General features: G+C 47.8%; 4 protein-coding genes across 4 annotated transcripts; 1 reads left to right on the forward strand and 3 right to left on the reverse strand.

Moving 5' to 3' along the window:
- Window positions 1-5,429: 5,429 nt before the first annotated feature.
- On the reverse strand, window positions 5,430-7,810 carry F5891DRAFT_1249347 (thiamine diphosphate-binding protein; the record flags this gene model as incomplete). Its single annotated transcript, XM_041369867.1, has 5 exons — window positions 5,430-5,611; window positions 5,669-5,874; window positions 5,925-6,117; window positions 6,168-7,572; window positions 7,632-7,810. 5 exons carry the CDS (start codon window positions 7,808-7,810, stop codon window positions 5,537-5,539), a joined length of 2,058 nt encoding a protein of 685 aa, XP_041231354.1. The 3' UTR covers window positions 5,430-5,536.
- Window positions 7,811-8,088: 278 nt separating this feature from the next.
- F5891DRAFT_1006549 (uncharacterized protein) lies at window positions 8,089-9,313 on the forward strand. The gene is made up of 7 exons (XM_041360426.1): window positions 8,089-8,305; window positions 8,357-8,510; window positions 8,561-8,638; window positions 8,693-8,795; window positions 8,845-8,902; window positions 8,958-9,053; window positions 9,107-9,313. Exons 1-7 carry the CDS (start codon window positions 8,267-8,269, stop codon window positions 9,263-9,265), a joined length of 687 nt encoding a protein of 228 aa, XP_041231355.1. The 5' UTR covers window positions 8,089-8,266; the 3' UTR covers window positions 9,266-9,313.
- A 12-nt stretch (window positions 9,314-9,325) lies between these two features.
- F5891DRAFT_626328 (SIT4 phosphatase-associated protein-domain-containing protein) lies at window positions 9,326-13,073 on the reverse strand. The gene is made up of 10 exons (XM_041372527.1): window positions 12,951-13,073; window positions 12,672-12,884; window positions 12,415-12,616; window positions 12,224-12,358; window positions 10,810-12,168; window positions 10,579-10,760; window positions 10,109-10,529; window positions 9,877-10,059; window positions 9,747-9,824; window positions 9,326-9,694 (listed from the first exon to the last, which is right to left on the reverse strand). The coding sequence occupies exons 1-10, from the start codon at window positions 12,959-12,961 to the stop codon at window positions 9,386-9,388; spliced, it is 3,093 nt and encodes a 1,030-aa protein (XP_041231356.1). The 5' UTR covers window positions 12,962-13,073; the 3' UTR covers window positions 9,326-9,385.
- Window positions 12,767-15,029, reverse strand: F5891DRAFT_626229 (AP-2 complex subunit mu-domain containing protein). Its single transcript, XM_041372526.1, has 12 exons — window positions 14,979-15,029; window positions 14,900-14,929; window positions 14,803-14,837; window positions 14,625-14,756; window positions 14,445-14,575; window positions 14,299-14,393; window positions 14,118-14,247; window positions 13,823-14,063; window positions 13,531-13,764; window positions 13,247-13,481; window positions 12,951-13,191; window positions 12,767-12,884 (listed from the first exon to the last, which is right to left on the reverse strand). The coding sequence occupies exons 1-11, from the start codon at window positions 14,985-14,987 to the stop codon at window positions 13,186-13,188; spliced, it is 1,278 nt and encodes a 425-aa protein (XP_041231357.1). The 5' UTR covers window positions 14,988-15,029; the 3' UTR covers window positions 12,767-12,884; window positions 12,951-13,185.
- Window positions 15,030-17,124: the final 2,095 nt, after the last annotated feature.

The raw sequence follows: 17,124 nt of genomic DNA on the forward strand, positions 1-17,124 counted from the left end.
TATATAGTAGATCCCAAGTTTAAGCCGATATATGAAGGACTCGATATCGTACAGGTTAAGGGGGAGGGATACACGGACATGATGGGAGGACAGGAGGATGTTTATATACGCAGTGACAAAGGTGAGCTGTAAATCCGGCAACCCAAGACAAACCGCGTAATCGTGCACCTTGAAATCCTGATTAGGAAATAATATCCGATTATGGGGTGATGCCATGTCAAGTGATCCGATTTGGGTCAATCTGAGATATGCGGCGATTGCGCCAGGAATTGTCCTTTTTTTCTTTATCGCCTCAAAGTAAGTCTTTATCAGGAAATGCCCTCTTGTTCCACGTTCTTGCCTCGAGTTTCTGTCAAGAATTATTATTATATTATTATGTAGATTATCGCAATCAGAATATTATACTCGAGGTTGGCACGACTTTGCTGTGCAAGGCCGACCAAGCCGGGCCAAATGACTCACACTCATCCGCAGGCACCGCAGCTGACTCAACTACTCGACTGCTGACACAACCTTTTCTCCTTTATTCCGGCTCCTGCCGCCGGCATATATCAGGTATATCCACGTGCACCACGTATCATATCGTGCATGATATCACCAATCAGTTCGGTTACAATCATTCACCGACTCCTAGCGTTTCGGTAGAATATCTCGTTCGCCATCCTACCCGAGACAGTTTCAGGCCTCGAAAGGGGAATCGGACCGTGGCCTCAGGCCATGAGTCTTGTCTAGGCCACCGTGCATTCTAATATCGGCATATCTAAACCATAATTTTGTGTGGTTTGAGGTGCGTCTAGTTTCATATAACAGTGATCCCCGCCCAGTTTCGCAAGGCCAAACCGCCGTCGCAGTAGACCCCATTATAGCACCTTATGCATGTGTTCTATAGATTTCTTTGTGATCCTCTGAGCCTTATTGGCGAGCTGCCACACCGTGCCGCCGCCCTCGTGTCAACCAGCTGCCATCTTCCTGTGACAAATTACATTCAACCACATCCCGAATCCGCCTATTTAGTACACCTTCTGTTCTTAGTTGACCGGACCTTTCTCTGGTTATTCATATCACAGGCTAAAATGGGCGTCAATGGCCGCATACTCCGCATTGGCCTTGGATAGACGATCTTTTAACCAGAAATATCCCCATTTTCCCCTCACGGGGTTTATCGTAAGCCTTGAATTAGCTCTTGTGGCAATTTTATCCACACACATGTACACTACCAGCGAATCGTATCCCAAGTTCCCTTTTCTCTCCCAACGGTGTGCGTGGAGGGCAGAGGGCCTCACGGAACATGGGCCCAATCCAGATAACTTCAGACCAGCCAGTACCCATGGAATGGAAGAGATACCCTGGTTACTTCTTTGTAGAATTGACATGTCCTACGTGTACAGCTTGTAGTGCCACGCCATTACCTGGGGCTATTCCCTCGTTGTAGTCACGAAGTTCTCTCGTTTTGATCACATCATGTCGTGCCGCATTAAATGTGCCTCTTTTGGCCAGCGCTTATCGTTGGATGGCCTTGTGCACGCACAGCAGGCCTTGGCCAATACAGCAGGCCAGATGGCCTTTGTCCTGCCATCGATGCATCAATATGGTCACAAGAGACATATACCACCAGTCAACACGTTGTATGCTTGGCACGATCTTGTATGATACCCGTTTTCATCTCGAACCGCATCGTGGGCTTGGTTATTGTCACTGATTTTGTTGTTATCTTATCTCCCTGGTTTTCGGCAGGAGTCATGATCAGCTGCCACTAACTACGCACATGACCTTCGCTTGGTTCTTAAAGGCCGACTGAGACTTTTACGGATGTTCCAATACACCCCTTTCCCCTCGGCTCATCTCGAACCACTCTGTTAATATGCTCCACACCCGCTTCTTTGGTTTCCCCATCCTATCCGCTTACCGCTTACCGCTTTCCAGAGTTCTAGATGGTCTCCGAATGGAGCTCCAAACCCCTGAAGTACAATTCAAACCAAAAGTCTCCCGGTCATCAATTACCACATCTAGTCGCCGTCTTTGTCTCGTGGCCAACGGTAACAAGCGAAATTGATAACGGACTCAGCGCTCTTCGCGGATTCGCCTGATGTGATTACATCGAGGTCCTGCTTGATTTACATATACGTCGATGGAGTCCAGGCTGTTATCGATCTGTACCTCAAGCTGCCGGCATCTGGACCCGTCATCGTCGGCCTGATCGATTGGCTTCAGCCCGAGGTCATCCAATTTTCGCTACTGGTAAGCTATTATTGTGCGCAGTCATCGTCGAATGACGCCGATTATCTTATAGTTGATCGATAACCTGACGATGACCAACGAATTACCTACGTTGGTAATCAGAACGCCTTTGTCAACTCAACACGCACATTCCTCACCAATAGGCGATTACTGATCTCACACTGATAATCTCATCTTCGAACCTCCGCGAATTATCTTTACCTCAACACGATGGATCCTCGCGGTTCTGGATTTCCAACGAGGACCGTCGACCCATATGAAACTCCATACTGGACGCTCGTCGTGTGTTAGAAGACATCTATCGGCACGTTTTATTCATATCGTCCGGCCATCTCCTTGGGATAATCTCATTTTAGAGCCATTTTCAACATTCACAATGAAAGACAAAACGTGAGATATCGGTCATTGCTGCGCCCGTCGCCTTGTGATCCACCTCTTTCATCTGACTCTTGTAATCTTCAGGCTGGGCGGTGCCGCTGTGGATTATTCGCGGTCGACGAAAGTGGCTGGGATAGCAGCACAGTACCGCGTTGCGAATTTCTTTGTTTAGGATGAAGTACTTCCAAAGATCGTGGTATTGCCCTGATTCATGTGTCTACCTGAAGTCGTATCTGAGTCCTATCGTCATTTTCCCACTATTTGATGTTTTCCGTGATCATATCCCAAGCGATGGTGCCAGACGATGCCTTCCATCAGTACGGCAACTATGCGTGGTATTCCTATCCGAGGCCGCCATATGAATGCCCCTGTACGCTAAACATTGATTCACCAGGTCCATTGCCACAGGGATACCCTTGAATTCATGGATCCACCAGCGTATCAATTCGAGGCCGCTGTACTCGTTTCAAGTTGGTACTCACATTCATTCGCATCTTGCGCTCTGGCATTCCGGCATGCAGATCTAATCGCTTCGTATGATATTAATACTTGCGCCGAATGCATCCGGAGCCCCGACGGGGATAATAAGAATTGAACGGGATTTATTGGCGGAATACACACAGCTCCAGTTGGCATACCGTGTTTGATGGGTTGTGTGTAACGTCTATGATTGATTGAACACATTTTCCTGCATCCGAGTCTGTGCACGCAGTAGGAGTCCATCGTACGTATTACCGTCCTGATCAGCAACGATCTATGAGCTGATCAGACTCACTAGATTTCACCTGATGTGGCCTGACTTTTTCGCATTTGCGAAGCTTGAACCCGTGGTATGCTCGTCTGCCGATTTCCGAGTCGGGTTTTGTTCTTAAAAATGATAGGACTCATTCATGATATCGCCACCAATAGCGAAATGGTGGCGTAACGCCGCTCGTTCCTCTTGGAGTTCGAGAACGCTGAGAATGTTTCAACGGTCTTACTGTACAATTGTCGACAACGCTCCTTCCGGGACAAGTCGAACAAGTGTGTCCGTAATCTTCGAGTAACACCGGTCCGCATCGCCTATGTTTACTTACGTCAGGAGGTCTGCTTCTAATCCCGCTCGCTTTATCATACCGCAATTCTCAACTCGAGGCGCTAAGAGTATCATGGAGCCAAGCTACTCGCGGGAGTCGAACGGGCGTCTACTAGCTATGCTCACAAGCGCATTCCCGAGCGTCACCAAGGCGAGGCAATCTGTCACGGCAAAGGGGCAAACGTAAAACATCAAACTCCATCGGCGTGTTATGTAGGTTCAGCATCAATCATTCAAGGTTTGGTGAATACTGCCGCATTATATTGACACACAAATTAGCGTTTTGCCGCTTCAAGTGGCGCTTTCGAGGTTGATAAGGAACGCGTTGCCCGAGGGGTCCGAGTCTCTTGCGTGACATGCATATTATTACTTCGCAAAAAAAGGGTTCGTGCCTCAGCAATGCTTCAGGATACACATCATGGTTTGCATGCGCAATGATTCCCTGAAGGGCATCCTCAAGCATCGTATCCCCATCAGGAGATCCAGCAGTGAGTGGGAATTACTTGCTGTGCTGCAAGGTTTACAGGGACTGATGACTCCGTCCTAGCCCAACGAATGTCAATCAAACCATAGTATTTATGCTCACTGCGGTCTTATCGCTCAGTCTCGAACGGAGGATCATATGTCAGCTCAATTGGTTTGAGGGGCAACACAGTTCGCCCTTCATTTCCCACAGCTCCATAGCTCACGCCCAACGGACCCACACGGCGTGATCCAAGGCCTTTTTCCACAGGCCAGCATCTCAGTCGGAGTCAGATATCATTGGTCGAAACTAATGAGCTGTGCCCGTTTTCATTCGATCCAGCTCCGGCTCCCTGAAAGCATTTCCAACGGCGCAATGCGTCTGTCCGTATCATTTACTCATCCGCTGCATGAGGTTTCTGCCTGTTCATCGTCTGAGCTCGGGCCCGGGCCTGTGCCTATACATCTCGACCTGTGTTCCCATCTATCATGTCACACTTAGGGGTGCGTAAACACTTTCTCGACTGAACATTGTGCCTTGATCATCTCACAAGCGTCGTTGTGATTCCTGGGTAAACTCTACCAAGCATGCGAGACTCATCATCCATCGCGTATAAACCGATTATGCTTCGATGGTTCTGAGCTCAGACTCGTCGATGAATGAATTGGGACAGGGGTGACATCTTCCCAAGTACAGCGTGCTAACACGGCCTTGGCTAGCCCGGCATGGGCTCGCTGTTTGATATTGCGCCTTCTTGGCTGATTCTGGCCGGATCGCGTTAGTACACGACTAGCCTTGGGCACGGCTTTCTTGGGGAAGACACGGACTGCTATTTTGAACCTTGAACCTCCCTACTTGGTCTGCCCTGGCCATCTCACGCACAGCGCTACTAACTCAGTCGATCAGGTCTGCCAAGCAGTCGTATCTCGACGTCCCGAGCCCCACGCTCATGCCCATACTGATCGCATGCAAAACTGGATCACCGGACACTTGCACGCCCTGCTTATGAACAGATATGCCCGATCTTGTATATGACAGTTACGCAGTGCTGATTTGAACCTGGCTGATAGTAGTTCCATATTCGATCTCGTCGGGAGAAGGTAAGTAATGATAGCGCCAACGCTATTCTTGGACGCACATGCACCAGTAACACTATTTCTGTTTTATTTGGAGTAACCATATAGAACACCCAACATCCCCATGGGATTCAACATCCCTTTTGCAATTTCAAAAACATCGTAGATAAATGTGGTTCGTGTCAATAAAAGATGGTCGAGCCAATGAATGTTAGTACACAGTGAAAACGGTATGTTGTGAATCTGATGTGCGCAAAGAGAGAAGTAGAATAATATGCATATAGATCAAAAATAATGAAAATTGGATCATGCGTCGGATTTTTCTTTTGGCCTCAGGAGAGGGTGGAGCACCTGCTCATGCAATGCCTTCCCCGCGGGGACCTGGTAGTAACAGTTAGTTTACCCGACTGAAAGATGAACTGGCCTCTCTAAACGCACCATCGGGTACACGTGCTCGTCGGTTTCGACCTTACACTCAAGCAAAATGGGTTTCGAGCCGTCGTATTCCAGGAACTCTTTCATTTTTGCAGGAAGGTCTGCCGTAGATTCGCATCGAATCGCATGCACGCCCATGGCTTTAGCTAGCATAACAAAGTCGGGGTTCGTCATCCGAGTGTGCGAGTACCTGGAATCATAAAATAGATCTAGATTTCCCGTGAGAACTATCCATATACTGAAAGTGGGATCGACCAACCTTGCCATTGTAAAACCATACCCTGGAATTCGTTGTTAAGGATGAGGACTTTGACACCAATATTGTACTGCGAGGCAGTGGCGAGTTCCATAGCAGTCATGCTAAATGATGCGTCGCCATCGATGTCAATAACAGTTTTGTTAGGCGCGGCCACTTTAGCACCAACGGCAGCAGGAAGGCCAAAACCCATGGTCTGCAAAATTGTCAACGTCCGGTATCCCGTGGAAAAACGCGGTAGCTCACTCCAAGGCCACCAGAAGTGACCATCGACAGAGGCGTCTTCCATCGGAAGTGTTGGGCCGCCCACATTTGATGTTGACCAACACCAGTAGTTATGATAACATCGTCCTTCTTGTGGGCCGTCTGCCGGTCCAACTCCTCAATAACTTCCTGTGGCTTGCTTCGGGCACCAGACTTTGAAGGGACGTATGTGAAGGGGTACTTCTGTTTCCACTCCTGGATGTCACCGAACCACTGTGTGCGTGGTGATGATCGGATCAAGGGGACGAGCGCAGCCATGTTGGAAACAACGTCGCCGAGGACGGGGATGGAAGCATTGACAACTTTGTTGATGTTCTTCGGCTGGATCTCAAAGTGGATGATACCTCCGCGGCCCTGCGAGGCAGCAGCCCGGGCAGCAGGTGCGAAAGTATCAACCTTGCCCGTGACACGGTCATCGAATCGTGCACCCAGAGCAATAATAACGTCTGCCTGTTGCATTGCCAAATTCGCATACGCGGATCCATGCATGCCAAGCATATGCAAACTTTTCTCATCCGTCTCGTCATAGGCACCAAGGCCTTGCAGAGTGGTCGTTACAGGAATGTTACCCTCCTTAGCCAATTGCGCAAGTAATTTAGGTCCCAAAGGTGATGAGAGGACACCATTGCCAGCGTAAATAATAGGTCGTTGCGATTGGTTGATGAGGTTGGCAGCTTGCTGGATCAACACCATGTCGGTTAGAGAAGAGACAGGTTGCATGGGATTCGCAGGCAGGGTGTGGGAGCCTGGAGTGGTCACTTTGTATGGCAATGGTGTGCGAAGAATCCCAGCGGTGACATCCTTGGGTAAATCGACCAACACAGGTCCAGGACGGCCAGAAGTTGCAATTTTGAATGCTTCATTGATGCGTCTTGGCAGTTCTGCTATGTCCTTGACCATCACGTTCCACTTGGTACAGCTGCGTGAGATACCAATAACGTCGGCTTCTTGGAACGCGTCAGACCCGATAGCCGAGGTTGCTACCTGGCCGCAGAAAACAACGAGAGGAACGCCATCAGAAAGCGCGTCTTGCATTGCCGTAACAACATTAGTTGCGCCTGGACCAGAAGTCACCAGGACGACACCAGGCTTTGCTGATACGCGGGCATAACCTTCTGCCATATGCCCAGCGCCTTGCTCGTGACGAGGAAGAACGAATTCAAAATGTTTAGAGTTGTGAATGGCATCAAACACAGGAAGAATAGCTCCGCCGGGATAACCAAAAACATGCTTTACCCCGTGGCGAAGCATCATCTCGTGGAAAATCTGACCACCTGACATGCCAACAAAGGAATGATCTAGAGGTGTGTTGGTATGCGACTCCAAGTCAAATGGAATATTGTGTTTCTGCGGCAGCTGCTGAAATCCAGGAGCTGGGGAGGGTCGACTGCGAATAGATACTATCAGATGACTTGAGATAAGAAAAGATGCATGAAAGACACGCACGCAGAAGGAACCGCAGTAGCACTTCGAATTGATGATCTACTGATGTTTCTAGCATCTCTTAGCCTGGCTTTCGCGTCGACGATCGAAGACGATGCGACAGTTGAGCGGGAGCGGGAAAATGAGACCTTTGCAGTAGATTTCGGTGCATTGCATACACGAAATGTAACAGGGAGCGACATGATTGTCGTTGAGTGCAACGACGGGAGCAAGACAGAAAAGAGAAAGCGTTGCTTTGAATTTGCTCTGAAACAAACAATTTTTGAAATCCTTGGAGTGCTAAGAGTGACTCGACTCGGTTAGTCGGCCGAGACCTAAATCGGGCAAATCCGACCAAGTCCGATCGATGCATAACTAATCCTATTCAATCTAGTATGAATGAATTAATATGTACTGCCAGCAAAGGGCAGCACAGTGTTTCTTGCGTTGTAGCGCGGAATGTTCACTGACCACAGTTGCACGAATATCGGACATGATGGGCTTTATTTGCAACAGAAGTCCATTCAATGGATAACGGACCCTTTTGAAGCTGCCAGGTCATAGTACAACGCCAACAGTGTACAAGTATAGTTGATAATTATCTCACGTGACTAACATAACCTCCACGCGGTGTTCCGCTCGCTTATCTTGTGTCCACCATGTCTGTAGCAGCTCAGTTCGTGAGGCAGGGGAAAAAGGTGAAATTCAAACGTCGTTACGCGACTAACGCATTCTTATTTTGAAACAAGATAGTTGCCATTGGCAGAAACTACTCTGACCACATCAAGGAGCTCAACAACGCCAAGACAAAAGAGCCTTTCTTCTTTTTCAAGCCTACGACGAGCTACCTCCCTACTGGGGGAAAGGTTGAAATTCCACGCGGCATCATAGCACACCATGAAGGTCCGCTTCGATATCATGCTCGTGTAACAGTCCTATGAACTCCAGCGCAGTTGAACTTGGCCTAGTAATCGGGAAAGGCGGTCGGGACATTTCCCAGGATGCAGCCGAGTCGCACATTGCGGGCTACGGTGAACAAAATGCTTTGTGAATGAATTGGATTGAGTGCTTATTAGGACACTTAGCTTTGGCTGTTGACATGACCGCACGGAACATGCAGGACGAGGTGAAGAAGAAAGGTCTGCCTTGGTCTGCTGTGAAAGGCTTCGATACATTCACTCCCATTGGGTATGACATGAGAACACGTTATGTCAATATGTCTTGAACCTGTCATCAGGTCTTTTATCCCCAAGTCGTCCGTTTCGGATGCTCATGACCTCACACTCTCCCTGAAGGTTTGTCTTAATTATTGAGCGGGAGCTTCTCTTGACGTGATTCTTTGCACGCTAGATCAATGGTGCGATCAAGCAGAATGGTACCACTGGGGACATGATTTTCCGCATCCCGCGACTTATCGAACATATCTCTTCCATCGTGACATTGGAGGTTCGTCAGGATAATCGTGTCCGCATTCCTAATTTATTCACTCAAATGCGCAGGAGGGTGATCTCATCCTCACCGGAACTCCTTCTGGTGTTGGTCCTATCAACCCAGGTGACATCATTGAATGCGCTCTTGCTGACCCGACTGGTAAAGTACTTGCCGAGCTAAAATTCACAGCAGAGTCAAGGAGTGGAGGGTATCAGTTCACGCCATAACTATCTTTTAACATACAAACGAGACAATGAATATAATGAAATATGTGCTGTGATATGTACACATGAACAGTAGAGCATCACCTAAGATAATGCACACAATACGCTGTCAACACACCGTTTTTAACTCCAGTCCTTACTTTTATCGGACTCCAGTCGACCATTCAAATCATCCAACGATATCGGATGCATTCCATTCGAGCTGTTTCCAGGGTTGCCGAACTCGTCCCCTTCTGATTCTGAACCACTTGCCAAAGTCCAGCTCCCAGCAGTCGGGGTAAGCTCACCGTCATGGATGCTGTCGTCTGAGCCCTGGAAATCTCCAAAGTCAAAGGAGTCATCAGATGAGAAAGACGATGAAATCGAGGAAGAAAAATTGAAGTGATCTGGGGAGGTTGCTGCTGCATCGGAAAATGGGCCGAAACCATCGTCCTGGAATGAATCTGTCAATAGAGCTCAACGAGAGAGAAGTAGAATTATTCACGTCCTCATATTTGACCCCGAAAGGATCATCAGCAAGCGCCTCCCTCAAAGCGCCGCAGGGGCCAGGATTGAATGCATCCTGAGGGGGCCGAATTACTTCAGGGAAAAGATACAGTGGGTTATGTACCTACGTCAAAACCACTGGAAGAAATTTCTTGCTGGTTTCCAGTATTTCTCCGAAGGGGTGGTCTGCCTAAATCAAATGTCGATTGAGCCAACCATCCGCCGTCTTCATCTTCGTCTTCATCCGAAGCATCAGATGATGAGTGAAACTGCTCCCTCGAATGCATCTCTTGAGCCAAGTAGCGAGCAAACTGGACAAATGTGAACAAATACACTGTTTCCGAATAAAATAGGACATACTTGTGGAGGTCCAGCACTATGGTCGTCGTCCTCGTCGTCCATCGGCGCAGGGCCGAAGTCAGCACTCGTTGCTCTTGAAGGTCTTGTGGTCACAGATCTCCTAAATTCACCAGTGGTTCCAGGACCTGTAGTCGCAGCTGCACTCAACGATGAGCCACTGTCTTCCTCGTCAACCGTCCATCTACCACCAGCACGTGAATTTGAGGTAACGGTAGGCCTCCCTCCGCCAAGGAGGCTGGTATCCCGTTTCTTGGTCTCATTGAAACGACCCGTCACGTACTCCTGCCAAGCAGGCTGAGGTGCATACTGTTCGATGATTAACCGGAGATTGGGTGGATAATGCTCAAGAGCTCCAATAACGTCCTCTGCCACTTGCGTCAGATGGCCCATGTACCCAAGCCGAACACCTTTTGCTTTTGAGCTGAAGGAATATAATTGAGATCATGCAACGGTGAGATGAAGTGTGGTACCTTTCTGCATCATTTCGCTTTTGACCATCGATGATGCGTTGCATGATGTGTGCATCCCGGAAGAGAGAGATCGACAATTCTTTGTTCAGTCCTCCATCAGTCCTGCCTGTGAGAATTTGATGGATGAAATCATAAACGGTATTGTGCAAAAAGTTATTCCAAGGGAATTCGAAGAAGAGGTCCTGCTCAGATATGTGAGTACAATACCAGTACGGAAAAATGGTAGCTCACCAATAAGGTGCTCAAAACGTTGGCCTCCAAGAAGCGCATTTTTGTTTTCTCCCCTATCGAGAGACCTGGCACAGTATCAGTGCTAACCATCCGCTTGGAGCTTCTGCGCGAATGTACAGAGGGAGATTTTGCGGTGCTATCACTACTACTAGTCATGCTGGAAGTCCGTTTGCCAGTACCTTGAGCCGCAATCTCGGCAGGTGGAGGTAATGATGCTGCATTGAGCGAGGAAGGGACGATTATTGGAGGTTCCTGTGGCTGAAGATCTTCTGATGGTGAATGTTGCAGCTTCGGAGGATCATCCATCATAATCTCCTCCAGGACATCGTCATCCGAGCTGCCAGGTTCATCATCGCTCATGTCTTCATCCGAATCTAATAGCGAGGAACCTCGTGATCGGTTGGTGACAGGCAATTCCAATGCGGGCTCCACGTCGTCATGGTTATCGTCCATTGTGTCCTGGTCTCTTTCATCTCCGGAACCAATTGCAATTACACGAGCAAGATGCTCCAGAGATGATAGCCCGCCTTGTAATCGCCCTTGCTTGTCATAAAGATCGCTATACTCCCCGGGACGGTTTAATATGGCCATATTGGAGCAATGCAGGAGTTCAGCATACAACTCGCATATCCGAAATCGTTCGAAGGTGAGAGGCGTGATCACACCTACAGTTGTGGGTATGGGACCTTGCTGAGGGGGAAAGGTTATATCGAGAGTTCGAGTGATATCCGACGGACTCACCAAAGATCGTGGTCGACGAAGATATTTCTCGAAGATCGCGAGTCGTTCGCCCATAATCTCTAGCAAGGGGCCTAGGTGAACCACACCCATTCTGTCCGACATCTCCTTCATGGACTCCTCAAGCTTCGCGCGCCCATTTTCAGCCCCTGCCAGCTGTTGTTGAATATGAATTAGCCGATTTCGCAGGGTATGAAAGAGGTATGGTTCGAAATAATCTGAATTGTTTTTCCGAATAAGTTCAATGACCACAGATATCGAGTGGACAACAGAAGAGAGGGAGGTGTCGAGATTTGGGAGCTCTGGGGTGGAGGAACTACAATGATCAGTAGAATCATCATCATGGATCGCTTTCTGGCCTTCAGCTTCGGCTAATGGACTGAAATCGCTTAATATGTAATCGGTTAATGTTGAAACGCTCTCGGGCCGTGCCAGCTCCCTGGAAAAAAGATTCGAAGCAACTCCATTCTGCAGACCATCCGTAAGTCCCGGTGCAGGTGACGCAGTAGCCATGGACAGTATCCCCTTGATCAATTCTGAAACCACTGTGTGCATGTCGCTGGTGTGCGCCGGGGAAAGCAGCTCAACCAATCTGCCCATGAGGTTCTCCGACGAAAGCCACTGAATTGCGATACTGGGTAAGCTGCCACGCGGAATGCTGCATATAAGAGCATACTTCAAGAACCCCTGCACCACCTGGGACTTCGTCCAGCTGAATGATGCGGACAATAAGGTCAACTACGGATGGCGTCTCGACGTGTCGCAAAAGGCGCTCCACGACATATGGTTGGGATTGGATGAAGGCGAGCATCTGAGCACATAGCTCTGGGTTCGTCAGAGGACGGCGGTGAAAAGATAGGTATTCACCTCCGCCGGCTTCTTGGTGAGAAAGACAGCATTAATCTTGGCAAAGTGAGAAGCCATGACCATCTCTGTCTTCATCTCTTCAGGAGACTTGTCGAGAACCGTTTCCCAGAACGGTGTCAGCAGCTGGTCTGACGAGTTGACGCAGGTTTCTACTATCGACCATATTTCACTGCAGAGAACTTCTGTAGCGACATACGGATACCTAGAATTGATTAGTGGAGATGCCCATGAGGCAGAGTACCGGAGATAAGGCTTACTTGAACCGTCCTCGTTCCTCTTCGCCTGGAATCTGACCAGTCACATACCCCAGAAGTCTTTTCAGGACGTCTACACGCTGAAAGTAGTCGATGAGCCGCGTGTTCTGTGACTTGCATTCCTGTAGTAGATCGTCTTCGTCTAGAATTGCCTCTAATGAAACATCATCCTTGTCCAGTAGACTGTCGATGGAGGATGTGTTGTGAAATCCGAATCTACTCAAGAATAGAGTTCACGATGTATTTAAACCCCACAATATGTGGAAAGGGAAAAAAATTTACCTCCAGAACATGGAAGCGGAACGATGTTGTTGAAACTGAGGAATAGAGCTGAGGTGAGCGTAGACTGTCGGGGCCTGTGTATAGTTGTTACTAAGATTGGTACTCCAAACACAAGTCCCGACAACATGTAGTTAAAATTTCAGAAGGACCCAAAGTTCATCAGTTGGTATGTGATTAACACGATTGTCCAAGGTTGTAGTATATAAGTCAACAAATGTAAGGGATAATGATCGCATCAAAACTTCACCAGTTGTCAGCACGCGATCTGTCATGAATCGGATAGTTTAATCACTTACCCGAATCTGATAACTCCCGCTCGCTTTGGTGAGGTAGCGCACCCACTTGATGCTGTGATAATTGCTTTTCTCAAAGACTTTGAGAAACCGAACGATCAGACCAGATGCGGTGAGCATCAAAACTTCAAAGTCAACGTCAATAGGTGGCCGAGCCCAAACTTGCCGAGTGGTAGTGCTAGTAAGACCAGCAGTTGCGCTGAAGGTGCACTCCTGTCCACCCTGAACCCGCGGAATCCTGGGCGCAATATAAGTAGAAGTCATCTCAAGTGGATCAGGTGACATACTTCCATACGACCACGTTTTCGGCAGGCACATACTTAGCCTTGCCATTCGCAACTTTGCAGTCCACGCCGGTCGTGTTCAATGGTGTCGGTATCCGTAAAACCACGTTGGTGGCAGACAACTTGTTCCCAAAATTGGCTTTCACGGAAATGTTGTACGACACTTGTGTGGTTCCAATCTCATTTACCGTAGGGATCACTCGCAAAGGCAGCTTAACATTTGACGTCGAGCGGTACCTGTACAACATTTTTTCAGTGGTTTGTTGTGAAACTGAGAAGTATAAAAATGACTGACCTCATCAGTTCAAATTCGCCATCGGGAGGAACAAAGCTTATCGTGCGGGTTGAATCGAATTCATTCAGTCGGACACACTGGTGGAAACGACAGTCATCCAGCTCTACTGCGTCGCTTGCACCGCCTTGGCTGTTCTTATCGATGACGAGCTTGTCGTTGAGACCGAATTTACATTCGGGGGTCCCAGACAGATACGCGCGCATTTGAATATGCCCATCCACATCGGCACGAAGGACAGTCCCTGGAGAACAATCATGAACATTGCGCACGACGCACACGGGGAAGTCGTCATCACCTTTTGCACTCATGCTTAGATTGACAGTCTCCACCACGTCTACGAATGCTTCATTCTTCTTGTACTTCACATCCCCACGTCGCCAACTTGTCGCTCCTGTAGCTTGTGTAGTGATTTTCGAGGACTCCTCCTAAAGTCCCATCAGCTGAATGTCGATCAACCAGTAAAGGAAAATGCAAACAGCTGCTATAGCCGAAGATATTACGCTTTCTGTGGTGATATAAGATTTGAGGGTGTCAATCTCGCTGTTCTGAGGGTATCCGTAGTCACTGATTTCTGTGAAGCATCATTGGTGAAACACCATCTGGACAAATAAAACCACCTTACCATCTATTAATTCATATATTAGCACGAAGTTGTTCTTGACTGATTCCTCGTCTACTTTTCCAAAATATGATTTGGCGATACTAATGAAACGGTAGCAAAATTCAAAGACGAGGGCGGCATTTGCGTTTGTCCTGAACTGATGATTAGCGCAGCAAATGCAGCTGGATGTATTGAACACACTTTGTCACACAGACAACATAGAGGTTGTTCACCCGCACATGAAAGAAACTGGTCGAGCCCAACGTTATGATGGGAGATCGTACATCGCTGTTAGATACTACTTGTATCCGGAATACGTCTGCGATGGATCGCCTATAATGTATAAGACGAGTCAGGCGTGAATAGAAAATGATCCCACTTGAAGTCTGTCCGATACAGTCTGGATATGAGAACCTTGGCGCCACGAATTCCGAGTCGTTATAAAGAGAAGGCAATGATAAGACAACCAAGCGCACCTCTCCCTTCTGATTGAATATGAAGAATGCCTAGACGTAACGCTTAGCACTGTCGATGCAAATGTTGAAAACGACTAACAGAAATCATGAATATGCGACCAGGTCCGACTGTTTGCTGAATGGTTTGCGGAAGTATGTAATGACAACGGAAGGAAATCTCACGTCCATCCGATGACCAAAAAGGAAAACCCCTCTTACCATAACACCGTGGTTGTTCAACGTTCAATTTCCTTCCATAAGTTAGCGTACAGTACTTATAGAACAGTCTATCTTCGTGTGTCTTATACGGAGTTTAGGAGTGCCCCCGACTTTCAACAGCTCAACGTTGTTGTTCTTCGCTCCACACTCAGCCGATACCCGAAAATTTCAGAATGGCTGGAACTTGACCATAGTTCCAAATTATACATGACTTTGTCCTGGATGTCATGCAGAAGCAGCTCATCGCTTTCCTCCCTATATATAACTCAGCTGAAGTACTTTTTTGACCATTTCAAATATTGATGGGCTCCATCTGAAGGGGCGCATGCGCCACCGATGGTGACACCACTGAAAACCTCATAGCGTGATATGGCCTTATTTAAGCTACAAAGCTGAATCATCATGCCTGCTGTCGACATGGTATTGGATAGTGTGACAAGGGTGGATCATTAATTACACTAACGAAAAAATCTCTCCTTCTCGGTGAAGTATTATACTCTAAGATATATCCTTGTAACACAGGCTCCAAATTTTGTTATTATTATCAAGTGCTACCAAGTCTATCTTCAAGTAAATTCTAACTACATACCCGAATCATTGTTCTTGCTGTTGAGATAGTATTAGATAGTCTTACAAAGGCGGATCACTATTTCCACCAACGAGAAAAGCTGCCCTTCTTGTTGAAGTGTTATATTCCAAGAAATACCCTTGTAAGTTGTAATGCAGACGCAGACTCCAAATTAATTGTATTCATTCCTGGCATCCGCTAGGAGTACCTTCAACTTGAAGCTTGAAGCTTGAAGTCCGAGCAAATGATGGTCCGGTGTAACATACTAACTTTCCCCATGCATTAAAATCTATAGTATAGGTCATTATCATCACCATCATCCTCCTCCCCATCCGAGTCTGACTCCTCAGTACTACTGTTACTGTCCTCGCTGCCATCACTTTCACTATCGTCTTCCTCAATATCGTCTTCCTCAACATCATCTTCCTCAACATCGTGTTCCTCAACACTGTGTTCCTCAACATCTCCGTCCTCAACAGCATCTTCCTCGTCAGGTGATTCACCTTCGCAACTGACAGCAACGTCCCGATATTCACTGGAATGTTGCCTGATTGCAGAGGAGGTATACTGGACCTCGTGTCCAACACCAATCCCAGCAAATCGCGCAAACATATCTCGATCTGCAAAACTACGAAGCAAAGTGAGTGTAGGCTACAGTGTGATGACGGCCATTCCTCCTTACATATTTACATAAAAAACCCAGTCATCAGTTTCATGCTGAAGCCTTGCGAGAGAAGGACCATGTCTGAGGAGAGTATTTGAATGCCCCTCGGAAAATGCTGGAATAAGATGGCAACCACGGATAACAAGTGATGGATTGAGGAAGCCAAAAGCATTGTCATCAGTCTCGGGGACAAATCCAACCTTGGGTAGGCGAGCTTCTTTAAGGCCCCAGTGATAAGTAGGATCCACCCCGAGCCACCGAACCCAAAGAACTTCCACACTTTGAGATGAACGGTTTCGAGCTTGCGATCCAGTATGCAACACACGAATGCAAAAGGCACGTAGTACCTGCGCATACCAAAATGGGTGTGCATTCTCGCCTTCTTCCCTCGATAGTGTCATGACAGTGCAATTACATCCTGGGCGCATGGAGTCTTGATCACGCCGGACATCGTAGGTAGTATAGTTAACTTGGAAACGATGTGGTTGCTGGACTCGGGAGAGGTTGTCAATGAAACGCAACTCGTTCCTCTCAGGATCGGAAAACTGATGCTCATCACCATCGTATTCGAGACCCAGCAAGCGTGATAGAATATGGTTTTTGAGTTTCGGAGCAAAGTCCTAGTACAGTATATATCTGTGTCAGTATCTGTCAAATGAGGTGCACGAAGGACAAACTCTGACTTTGACTGCCAGATCAGATGAATGGTCACAGAGGAATGTTGCAAGGTTGATAACATTGACCCATGAATCCGATAGGTGGTGGTGAAGTTCCGGCAATGTCTCGACAGGTTCA

This window comes from Suillus fuscotomentosus (genome assembly GCF_016647785.1).
Source record: "Suillus fuscotomentosus strain FC203 chromosome Unknown F5891scaffold_6, whole genome shotgun sequence".
Classification (NCBI taxonomy): domain Eukaryota; kingdom Fungi; phylum Basidiomycota; class Agaricomycetes; order Boletales; family Suillaceae; genus Suillus; species Suillus fuscotomentosus.